At 41.7% G+C, this 12,919-nt stretch overlaps 1 protein-coding gene across 14 annotated transcripts in view; it reads right to left on the bottom strand.

Annotated features, from left to right (window-relative positions):
* LOC122744641 (zinc finger protein 215-like) overlaps positions 1-12,919 on the bottom strand; it is a 57,124-nt gene that overhangs the window by 36,033 nt on the left and 8,172 nt on the right. For 5 of the 14 annotated variants that reach the window (XM_043990216.1, XM_043990224.1, XM_043990226.1 and 2 more), the window contains exons 1-3: positions 8,085-8,223; positions 4,076-4,285; positions 2,450-2,535 (exon numbers count right to left, since the gene is read on the bottom strand). In XM_043990216.1, the coding sequence (XP_043846151.1) occupies positions 2,450-2,535; positions 4,076-4,151 (162 nt within the window). In that variant the 5' untranslated portion in view covers positions 4,152-4,285; positions 8,085-8,223. Of the gene's footprint in view, positions 1-2,449; positions 2,536-3,545; positions 3,692-4,075; positions 4,286-7,179; positions 7,332-8,084; positions 8,271-8,341; positions 8,464-12,919 lie in introns of those variants that run through there. The other 9 variants (XR_006355089.1, XR_006355090.1, XM_043990217.1 and 6 more) reach the window with 5 other exon arrangements.

Here is a 12,919-nt window from a genome sequence, read left to right as displayed (position 1 = left end):
GATAATGTTTTACATAATTGCACATGTATAACCTGTATCTGATTGCTGAAAGGAAGGATAGAATTTGGAACTCAAAATTTTAAATAAAAATCTTTATTAAAAAAGAATTAGAAGATGTGGAAAAATTAGGAAAAATTCTTTGTTTAGTAAACAGTGATATACAAAAATTTACAGGGAAACATGTAAAATTACAGTCATTCCTCAATAGACAGAATTTGTGAGAACATTATTTTCAAGAGAGAAAAATGCAAACTACCAATAGCCACATGAAAAAAAAAATGTTCAACAATGAGAAATATAAATTAAAACAACCCTAATCAGTCTAAGAGAAGGGCTAATCAAATGTATCTCCCTCCTTTTGGTATAGATGCAGAGAGGGCCTATGGGTACAGATTGTTTCATACCTGGTTAGTTTATCAGTTGGTTATAATAAACTTTTCTTTTTCCCCTTTGTTACAGGAAAATGTTCAGTGGGTGATTGACTGATTTAAAAGAAAGCTATGCATACAACTTATTAAAATAAATAAAATAACCCTGAGATATCTCTAAATATCCATTGAGCTAATAAATATGCAAAAATTTGGGAAAACTCATTGTTTGGTGGTTTGTAAAAGGTAGCATGCTCTTTCTTTTGGAATAATGAAAATGATTTTTCTTTTGGAATAATGAAAAAAAATTACCCAAAAGTCTGTGTGTACAGAAATGTTCATGGTAACATTATGTGTAATAACAGTGTGAGAAATAATTATTAATGATCGATATCTTGGGGGACTTAGTGATCTCCCCTTCTTTCTTACTCATTTCTCATCCTGCACTCCAAGGTTCATCTTGGTCAAAGCCAACCCAAGCTTACAAAGAATCTTGGGTGGAGACAGATCCTTTTATCTATCTTAGATAATGAAGGACAGATGAGATTAAACTAAATTTAATTGGAAACTGTTTGGGGGGAAAAAGTGGGGGATCTTCCATTTTTTTCTGGGATGTCATCTTCCCCAAGAGTTGAGTGACCTGAGTCACATATCCCAGACCTCATATATCCCAGACTTCAACCAATTAGATTTGATTGCTATGTAATGGACCTCCTATATTTGGAAGGGTATATGAACTGAGGCTCCACTACTATGAGGGGCCTATGATCCCTTATTAACCCACCAGCCTATTAATAAAATAATTAAATTACCAAGGAACTATGTCTCTCATAATTTTAATCATCACAACAAAAACCTATAATTAAATATACCCAATGAATGAGGAATAGATGAAAAATTCTGGCATATAAATATAATGGAATATTACTTATTCAAGAGGAAATGAGGAATATAAAGAATTCCAGAAGAAAAAAAAATAAACAAGGGAATGCTTATAAGAAATGATTCAGGGGCAGCTAGGTGGCACAGTGGATAGAGCACCAGCCCTGGAGTCAGGAGCACCTGAGTTCAAATTCGGCCTCAGACACTTGACACTTACTAGCTGTGTGACCTTGGGCAACTTACTTAACCCCAATTGTCTCACCAAAAAAAGAAAGAAATGATGCAGAAAAAAATAAAGAAAGCAAGAAAGCAGAGCCTGAAGAATATAATATCTGCAACAATGTTGATAAAGTTAACACGGAGAAGAAACAAAATTATGGTCAAATACAATTGTCAATGTTAGACACATGCTGTCAAAGTTAAAGGACCCATGTTGCTTTTCTTAACAATCAATAACCTTTTTCATGAAGTTCTGTAAAATTAACTTCATGGGGGAAGGAGGGGTGGGAGAAGGGTCATTTGCATGTTTTTTTGGGGAAGTGTCTGCCATGTAAAAACAAAGCACATAATTTAAAAAACAAAACAAAACAAAAATCAACAAACTCCATCTCACAGAATGTACTTTATACATATAATCTTTACCCTCAAGGAGCTTAAGATACACACACATAGGGGAGACTATGTACATAAGAAACAACCATTTAAAACCAGAGAATGTTTAAAAACTTTTACAAACAGTATTCTCCCACCTTATTAGAATTCCTCTGAGGGCAAGGACTATATCTTCACCCATGCATTTATATTAAGAACCTTTTAAATGTAAGGTACTATACTAGGTGCTGATTATATAAAGACAAAAACCAAACAACCTCTGCCCTCAAGGGGCTTCCATTCTCCAGGGAGTTTATAATATGTATCTTCTACTTTTGTTCTATTCATAGACCTTGCCATAATAGTGAGCACATGCAGGCCTCAATAATTGGGCAGGAATATTGGGCGGAGACAAAAAATACTGAAAGAAGACACTAGACAAGTTAGGAATGCTAATTTGTATCCTTCATCAACCAGCCTCCTCAGTAGGAATAATTTGAGTTCAGGTCTAACATTGTTGGAAAAGAAATCTTTAGAACAAGAGAAAAAAACTTATACTTGTGAAAGATGATATGGTATTTAAGGAGAGAGAAGAAACCCCAGCTCACCTGGGATCTGGATGCCAGGAGCCCAGAGGTCATTTCCTCCACCTCTGTGCTCTGTTTGGGGAGAAAGTCATACTTCTCAGGCAGAGCTGGGAAAGAAAAAAGAACTGTAAGAGAGACCATCCTACAACTCTCAAACCTATACGGCTAGAAATTGAAATGTTGCATTTGGATTTGACCACTTCCCCAAGCATACACAGATCAAAGGGGACCAGTAGAATCTTTTTCTCTTTACCTCTCCAATCATGATTTGCATGTTTGTAAAGTAAGCATTACAATATCTATTCTACCAGTCTCTCCTGTTCTTGTGAAGATAAAATATAATCATAAAACAGAAAGCTTTTTGTCAAGTAAAATATTTAATTCAAATACACTGCAAATGTCACAGAAACCATATAAGGAAAAGGTTTATAAAAGGATGAGTGATTGGGCTATTGCCTCCCATTGAAATAACCAATGGAAAATGAATGGGCTCCTGGATTCAGAGTACATAATCAAATCTCACCTCCAATTTTTTTGTTGTTGTCGGGTTTTGTTTTGTTTTTTACCTATGTTACCTCCACTTTTTCATGTTGACCTAAGATACTAATGTTGGCTTCCAACGTATTTCTTTTTCCTCACAGAAGAGTTAGAAGGGGAGACCTGGGTTAAATACTTCAGGGAGGCCATACTAAGACTATTAATATACTCACTCACCAAGTACATCATACCTTAAAGCCAAGGAGACCTTCCTCTCCCCAATTCTACTCAATTTCTGATAGAACCAGAGCTATTGAGTAGAGAAAAAAAAAATTCCCTATACTGTTCCGAAAGTACCAGAAAGGCTGTGCAATGATATCATAATCCTGGCTACATATACCACAACTATGATTTCTAATATGTCCTTACTAAAAAAAATTCCCCTGTAAGTATTACCCAATTAACAGTGCATTATCATTGAGGACCCAAGTTCCTAAACTAGTACTTTCCTAGGAATATTACAGTTCATGAAGGAGGGATTGTGAGGGTAGACCATCAAAGGACTGAGAATGGAACTTTGGGGCAGGTTTTCCAAGTAGAATTTAGGAGATAGAAAGGAGCTAGGGTCAGGCATACTCACAAGCTGGGGCAGTCATTCTCTTCTGCATCAGAAAGCTCCACTCAGGAAATTCATTTTTTTTATACTTGTGTACACAATATATATTTTTTCCTCTTCCGTTTTCTTTTAATGAAAGTCCCTTTTGGAAAAACTACAACCTGTCTTGGCTGAATAAGAGGACAGTGTTTTGTTGTTGTTGTTTTGGGTTTCCCACCCACACATTTGGAAGCAGGATAGATTGAGGAATCTGCATACCCTAGATACCTTTCATTAGTAGCCAAGGGACTACATCAGTCTAAGACTGAAATTAGGGTTAGGGTTCGCATGGAGAGGGAGAAAGAAAGAGGGGGGGAGGGAGGGAGGGAGGGAGAACCCAAGGGAAAAATGGAGAATGGGAACAAAAAGCCAAGTAGACGATGGGAATTAGGGTCAGTTATGGTTTTTGATCATGTTCTTCCTGACCTATTGAGCCACCTACCCTCCCCCAAGTTCTGTTTGCCTTTGTCCCTCATTGCAGAGATTTCTCCCCTCCCACATTTTGTAATCCTCACCTTTCTTCTCAAACATGTTCATCAGCTCTTCCATAGTCATTCCTTCTTTGCTGTTCAGTGGATGCTCCGATTTCATCCAAGTAATGTCTCCTAGGGCAAGATGGTCAGGAATTGTTCCAGCAATCTCTAACTCCACACAAAGGTTCTAAAGAAAGATCCTGTTCTTCAGGAGTGGCCTCTTCTATCTTCACGTTCTTTTGGAGAAGGAATCTGTAGAAGGAAAATTAAGCTCCCTTTAAATGGGACCTTATCTCTGGGGTTCATATCTCACTACCCCCTGATGTCCCAGGCTGTGTCCTTTAAAACTACTAGGACCTTTGTAGGTAAACAAAGGGCTGAGTCGAAGGAGGAGGCTAATAGCCTCAGCCTGACTGACTTCAGGGCTTTCCAGAGGCAGGTAGAAACATAACAAATAAATCCAACTCAGTAAGTTTCATTCACTTCACAATTAACTCTCTTTAGTGGCTAGGTCTTACGGGAGATGAAAGCCTGGAGAATGCAAAGTTTTTGCTGTCAAATGGCTTACAATCAGGTAAGTAAATCTGCAGTTAGCTCCACAGTCAAAAAGTTATGTACATAAGCACATACCTGGGCCCTTTATTCACTGGTTTTTGTTTTATTTTGTTTATCTCCAAACCCACCCCTCCTACAGACATCACAGTCCTTCCAGTTACCCAGGCCCTAACTTGCTGTCACCCTCAACTCTTTCCTGGCCTCTCCCTCACCCCAACCCAGCCAAGCAGTGGCTGAAGCTTCTGGATTTGGCCTCCACAACACCTCTTGGGTGTATCTCCTCACCCCTTTTCTGGGACAGGCAGGCATTCATCATCTTCTCGGGACTAAGGCAAATGGCCTCCTAAGTGTCTCTCCTCCTTCCTTGCCAATCCATCCTTCATAACATTACTGCCAAGATAGACTTTCCTCAAACAAAAGTCTGAGTCTGTCATACCCCCTACCCCATTAACTCCATCAGCTCCCTAGTGCTTTCTAAATCAAACACAATGTCCTCTGAGAGGCTTGGAGTCTTTTCCAGCCCCAGCCCCAGGAGACTTTTCCAGCCATATTCTATTATTTCTCTCCTTCACTTGAAGTCCAGTTCCACCAAACTATTCATCAGCCATCATGCTATCTCTCCCTATGCCTTTGCACTGATGATCCCTTATGCCTGCTGTTCTTTGCTGACTCCCACCTCTTACGACTCCCTAAGTTCTCTTCAAAGTTCAACTCCCATGCCACTCTCTCCATAAAGGCTTATCCCAACCTGCTCCCTACCATTCAGTCCTCCCCTTGCAAATTAAATGTGTTAATTAAGAGAGAAGCATTCACACAGAGATATATGGGGCTCCTCTTCTTTCTCATCCCTAAACAGAAACAGGGATGCACTGAAATGGGATGCCTCCTGAGAGCAGATGGACAGACACAGGGACTAAGGGCTATCTATACTTTTTTCACAGACACAGGACACCACCACTTTCCCCTCTCACATTTGAAGCATGGACACATGGGCACACAGACCCCTGGATACAGTGACACAGGGCTCCATCTCTCTACTACACACGTACATGACACAACAACTACACAGGGCTCCTTCATCCGTCTTTCTCATGTATAACAAACCCCTAGGGGTCCATCTCCCCTCTCCACCCCCCCTCCACACAGAGGATTTCTCTTCACAGACACAGGACTCCTCTTCATATTTCAAACACAAAGAGGCAGGGGTCTGCTTTCCTTTTTTCAAAGAGAGACACAGACACAGGAATAGAGCTCTAGGCTTCTGTCCCTATTCCTTCCCTATGCTATGCATAGCTCCTCTCTTGCCAGACACAGACAGACAGACAGAGTGCTTTTATCCCCTCCTTTTCTACACATACAGGATTCCTCTTTTCATATATAATGACATGGATACAGAGGTCCCTCTCTTCACACACACACACACACACCACACACACAGACAAAAACTGAGATACCCAGGGCTCCTCATCTCCCCACACAAATAGACTGCTTCCCTCCACCCCACTCCACCGCCCTACACACTCTTCAGTTGTACACACAAGGCTCCTCTCACACATGGAGACACACAGGCTCCTCTCCTCTTTTTCAACATATATATGTACACAGAGCTTGTCTTTACACAAAGAGCTCCTTTTCTCTCTCACATAAATTTATGTATCTACACATATAAAGCGAACCTCTCCTATCCCCCCCTCCACCCCCACACACTGACACATAGCTCCTCTCTTCTCACACAAACATTACCACCCCCAACCAAGAATGTACTTCTTCCATCCTCTCACAAAGAGCACACACAGGGCTTCTCTCTTTACAAACCCACACCCCCAGGGCTCCTCTCTCTTCCCAAGCACACATATACAAGAATTTTCTCCCTCTCACACAGAGAGACACAGGCATATATGTATATCCATGAATTCAGGGGTCTTCGCCTTTACACACACACACACACACACACACACACAGGGTTCCTCTCACATACACAGGGACACTCCTTTCACACACATAGACATGGATACCCTCTTCTTTTTACACATAGACTCCAAGCTCTTTTCCTTTTCACACACAAAGACCAGGACAATGGCTCTTGCTCTCTCAGACACACACATGCACATAGAGTATTCCTCTTCCCTCTGGTCACACTCATACACGAAGCTCCTCCCGTTTCACATATTTGCATACATACTCACATACAGAGTGCCTCTCTCCTCACACATACAGGTTTGTATGTTTCCTCTCTTCTCTCTTAAATCCCATTTTCTATATGCCTTTCTCATAATTCCTTGATGACAGTTCCTTCCCTCTATTAATTATATATAATTGCTCCTGAATATAGTTTGTATGTACATAATTTCTGCATGTTGCCTCCATTAATTGGGGAGCTCCTTTAGAGCAGGGTGTGATTTTTGTCTTTCTTTGTATCCCCAGCCCTTAGCACAATGCCTGGCACATAGTAAGTGCTTAATAAATGCTAGTTGACTGACACACATTTTCTTTCCTCTGATCCAAACACAGGGTCACTCATATGCAGACCGTGCATATACATACATGTATGCGCACACACACACACACACACACACACAATACACACTTACCAGGCTCCCCTCTTCCCTTCTCTCACACAGAGATACAAGGTTCCTCCTCTTCTCACACACAAAGACCACGATATGGACACATGCACACACATATACATAGGGGCTTCTCTAAAACAGTGCTAACTCCTCCCTATCCCTCCAATCTCACTGTTTTCAAGACACAGGGACCACTCTCTCTTCTCTCACACACACACCCTTCCCCCAACCCAAACACACACACACACACACACACACACACTCTCAGAGTATCTATTCCTCTTTACTCACACAAAGACACAGTGCTCCTCCCCTTTTCTCACTCACACACACACACACACACACACACACACACACACACCTTAAGGGTCCTCTCCTTTTTACTCAGAGACAACTGACACAGTTAATCTTTTATACATATAGCTCCTCAGCTCCCCCACCGACACCCAAACACAAATATGGGGCTTCTCTACCCTCCCTGTCAGTCCCAGTGCTTCCTCTGAGACCTACAATGTACCCTCTATGTCTTGTATGTATAGTTGTTCACATGTTATCTCCCCCATTAGACTGTGAGCTCTTTGAGAGCAGGAATAATTTTTTACTTTTCTTTGTATGTCCATAACTTAGCACAGTGCTTGGTACACAGTAAGTGTTTAATAAATGCTCCCTATCTCCATCTCAAATGTTCACAAATCGCTCCTCCTCTTTTCACACACACAGGCAGAGAGACTAGGCTCCTCTCCTCTCTCTCTCTCTCTCTCTCTCTCTCTCTCTCTCTCTCTCTCTCTCTCTCTCTCTCTCACACACACACACACACACACACACACACACACACACACACACACACACACACACACACACACACTTCCTTTTCCCTCCTCTGTTATACAGGAAGACATAATACTCTTCTCCTCCAATCTTTCTCTTACCACAAACACGTGCACGCATGTGGTCCTCTGCCCTCTCTTCACATACAGACACATGGACAGACACACAGACCCATGGATTCAGGGTCCTTTCTTCTTTTCATACACAGACCCAAGGACAATGACAGGATCACACCTACCTCCAGCCCCTCTGATTTCTATCCCTCCCCCAGCCCCTCTAACCCTTAGCCAACAACTTCTACCTCTCCCTCCCTTGGTGTCTGCCTCCTTATGAGAAGGAGGAGCCTGGTCTGACTCACCACTCAGGAGCCTCTAGATAACAAAGGCGCCAGCAACTGCCACGTAGCCAAACTAAGGTTTCTGACACCTGCAGAGCTGATGAACTACCCTTCCCAGAAGCCTTCTGGTCAAAGCACTTCATGTCCAGATTCTATTTCCCAGATGACAAAGAGAAAAAGGGCCCTGGGGCCCTGAGTCCTGGAGGGTTTCTAAAAAATAGTTAGGCAACAAGAATTCTCAGCATTCTGGGAAATGTAGTTTAGACCTTACTTCTGCCTATGTGTACTGTCCATTCTTCATATTCAAGGAAGCCTGTAATACTATGGGGCTGACTTGAGGTAGCTCTAAGTCAAATTCCAGAATTATAACATCATAGACTCATTCTCACTCATTTACTGGTTCTTCATCTACTCCATGCCTGCTATCTGTGGGTGTCCCAAAGGGCTCTGACCTAGGCCACCTTTTTTTCCTTCCATACTATCTTGCTTGGGATCTCACACATTTCAACTAAATTTATCCAGCCTTAACTTCTCTCCTGAGGACCACTGTTGTGTCCTCAACTGATTTTTGGATTATGTCCAAAACAATTCATCGTCTTCCCCCACCTCCACCACTTCCAACTTCCCTATTACTGCTGAGGATGCAAGTCTCCCATTCAGTCAGATTTGTAACCTCAGTGTCATCTCAATTCCTCATTCGAATTCACCTCACATATCCAATCTGCTGTTGTCTTGTTGTTTCTACCTTTAAATCATCTCTCATATACATTTCCTTCTCACCATTCACACAGCCACCATCCTAGCTAGTGTGGGCCCTCGTTATCTATCATCTGAACTACTGTAATAGCCTTGTGGTTGGTCTACACATCTCTTCTCTCCTCACTCCAATACATCTTCTAATTGGTTGTCAAAGTTATTTTCTTGAAGCTCCAGTCTGACCCTTTTCAACCTACTCATTCCCTCAATTAACTCCATTGGCTCCGTCACCGCTAGGATCAAAACAAAAATGCTTTATTTGGCATTTAAAGCCATTCACCATCTGTTCTCTTCCTACTTTTCATCTTCTTATACTTGGTTCCCCTCTAGGTATAGGGCCTGGCACTTAACCAGTGTTTAAATGACTAACAGATTGACAAAGCTGTTACTATGTGCAATGGACCGAGCATGGACCTACAGAGATGCTGCTTTTGTCATGGACTACCTGTATAACTTTTAGCAAATCACTGATGCTCTCTAGGCCTCCATTAATTCATCAGAAATGAGGGGCTTAAACTGGAGGTCCTCTAAGGTTCCTTACAGCTCTAAATCCATAAATATAAGGTCTAGTCCAACCCATTCATTTTATAATGGAGTGTGGGTTCTTGCTCTGAAATATGTACTTATTTGAATGTGTTAACAACCCTCCCTGTTGGCTCACCATTTGAAGAATAAGAAAATCTAAAAACTACGTAGAACTTCAAAATCCATTCAGTCCAACTCATACCTGACCAGCAATCCCATCGGCAACATCCTAGAAAAGTGCTTATCTAACCTTCTACTTGAAGAATTCCAGTGACAGGGAAGGGAAGAATTTGGAGATTAGCTAATCACTGGTGATCCAAGAATGAGTTGCTTTAGTAGAGTAGGGGTTATGATCAAGCCTGACCACAAAAAGTAAGAATAATAAGGAAATGGAGGCAGCATATTTATCTTTTTCAAAAAGTTTAGCAGTATAGGAGAGGAGAACCACTTGGTAGAAGAATGAGAAGTGAGAAGTGAGATTTTTTAAAGGCTATCCTGGGTCAATCAATAAACATTTATTAAGCACCTTCTTTGTACAGGGCAATGTGCTATAGTCCTACAGTCAGCTGCTGATGGGCAGCATCAACACCATGAATACCTCTATGTAAGAATTCTTAATTTAAGTATGGAGTATGGTTTAAATAAACCAAAACATCAGGAAACAAAAGCAAACAGAATAGAGCATACAAGTAGAGAAAACTGAGCTGGAAAGGAATTGGGAAGCTGAAACTTTGAACAACAGCAGCAATAACTTACTCAAGTTGTCAGATTTTTTATTTTTTTAGTGAGGCAATTGGGGTTAAGTGACTTGTCCAGGGTCACACAGCTAGTAAGTGTTAAGTGTCTGAGGTCAGATTTGAACTCAGGTATCCAGGGCCGGTGCTCTATCCACTGTGCCACCTAGCTGCCCCCAGATTTTTTTTTTTTAAACCAGTAGCAAATTGTTTTGATGTTTTCCTACTTTATGGTAGAGTTCAAAATATAGTATTACCAGCCCCCCTTCCTTCTCAAGTTTCATTATTTCCTCTGAGATTCTTGATCCTCCCAATTATTTTTATTATTTTATCTAGAGATATAAAGCAACAGGGCCCATTCCTAAAGACCTACTCTATGGCGAGTTAGCCTCAGGCCAAAGACCTGCTGGACACCCCGGCTTCACTACAGAGATGTATGCAAGCGAGACTTGAGGGCTCTGGGAATAGACATCGGCAGCTAGGAGGAGATGGCCAAGGACAGCTCCCGATGGAGTTCAGTACTCAGGAGCAGCTTGCGCGCAGCTGAGATGAGCCTTAAAGCTCCGGAGGAAGAAAAATGAATGAGACGCAGGAACCAGCGGGCAACAGAGAGCGCAGTTTTCCCAGGTCCTTGTTGTGGCAGCAGCTACAGCTCCCGTATCGGACTGCACAGCCACACTGTGGCCTATGGCTCTTCAAGGCACTGATCCATAGTCATCCGCAACTAGTGGAAGCCTACTACTAAAGCAACTCTTTAGTAGTTTGATATAGCACTGAATCTGTAAATTAATTTAGATAGTATTATCATTTTATTATGCATAGCATAGCACAACTATATTCAATTAATCTCCCTAGTTGCTTCTATAAAGAACGTGTTCCCTCCAGGGCTTTTCCAGTGGATCTTGTCAGCTCAAGATCCATCCCTCTATTCTCAGCCCTCCTGTATTCCCTTATTGAATTCCCAGGGAACTCTCCCTTATCAACCAAGGAGCCAGTCTTCACCTGAAGTCCTCCACATGTTCCAGATGCCATCCCAGGTCGAGTTCCACCTCCCAATGCCACCTCCCATCTCCTGAACATATTTCCGCAGGCTTTACCTTTGCTTGCTCCTACCTGCTGTAAAGTAGGACCCCCCCAGGATACAGGATCACCATTTGCCATGAGATTAGATACCAAGGGAGTGCTTTAAACAGTCTAATCATTTGCTATCAACTTCTCCTCCAACCAAAGATTCTCTTCCTGGACTCATTCCTCATTGGCTATGTGAGATTTAAAATTGGATACAAGAGCATTAAAATCCCCTTTAACCTTTCCCTTATATATCTCCCAGACCAGTAAGAGAAAGAAGCCTCTGAGCTTTAGTTACAGATGCATTACTTAGCGTTTATTGTTTGGGAATTAATTAGCCAACAAACAAGGTGATATTGATTATACAAATAAATAGTCTTAGGTCTAAGCTTAGTCTATATTCCATATAGAACTCACCAAATTCCAAAACCACCTCTGAGGCTGAGAACCGCGTCAAGCACATGCTATTATGGAGGACCAGGCCAATCACCAAGGATCACGCTGTCAAACTTGAGTCAGAGTGTGTGTGTGTGTGTGTGTGTGTGTGTGTGTGTGTGCAGAACGAGCGAGGAGAGAAAAGGCACCACTTCCGTTCTCTCCTTGCCTTTAAGCTCGCACCCCAGAAGTGGAGTGCTTAGCAGCCTCACGGGCAATTTGTCACGGTCTCCTCCCCCAAAGGGTGGTCCTTCAAAAACTGGCATCCTTCACTTATTGCTAACCAACTGTTAAAAGCTTTCACTTTTTTCCACAGCTATCATATGTTTCCCATCCCAGTGATTCTGAAACAGCCTTCCCCTTTCCCCTGAACAAAGATAATTCTCCATCCTCAAATGCTTTCTCCTTTTTTCCCATACCCTCCACAAAATTTGCTCCCATATCCCTCTCTAGATCTACCTATTTGCTCCACTATAATTTAATTCAACAAGCATTCATTAAGCACTTATTATGTGCCAGTCGCTATACTAAGAGCCTATAATGTAGGATCATTCTGCCTCCTGGCATTTACTGAGATCTGCCTCTAACTAATGTCATTTCTTCCCTGGCCAGCCTTTCCAGTATTGGTTTTACTTTGAGTGATGGTGAGACTGGAATATTCTTTAATTCCCATTACCACTTCTAGGTTCTTTATCTACCACAATCATTCAGTTTCTGCATTGCACCCTTACAGCTACCATCTCAGATGAGGACTTCACCTCACACGTCAATGAAACAATTGAGGCCATGTGTTTAAAGATCCCCTTAGCCCCTACTCCTCATCTTCCCCCATTGTCTCTTTTTTTGGTTTGGTCTCACATGAAGAAGTGGCCCTTCTCTCAATATGCTTACACTGGGAAACTGATTAGGGATGGAGGTAAAGACAAATCAAGTAAATTATAAATTATAGGTTTAGTCATATTTCTAGATAGAAGCCTAGGAAATGCAATTGGGGCAGCTATGGCCTGAGCATGCAAAGTAACTTGAGCTAGCTAAAGATAAGTCATCACCATCGCCATAATCACCATCACCATTACCATAA

Source organism: Dromiciops gliroides, chromosome 2 (genome assembly GCF_019393635.1).
Source record: "Dromiciops gliroides isolate mDroGli1 chromosome 2, mDroGli1.pri, whole genome shotgun sequence".
NCBI classification, from domain to species: domain Eukaryota; kingdom Metazoa; phylum Chordata; class Mammalia; order Microbiotheria; family Microbiotheriidae; genus Dromiciops; species Dromiciops gliroides.
The sequence above is the reverse complement of the archived record's forward strand: the minus strand, read 5'-3'. Positions and strand labels throughout refer to the sequence as shown.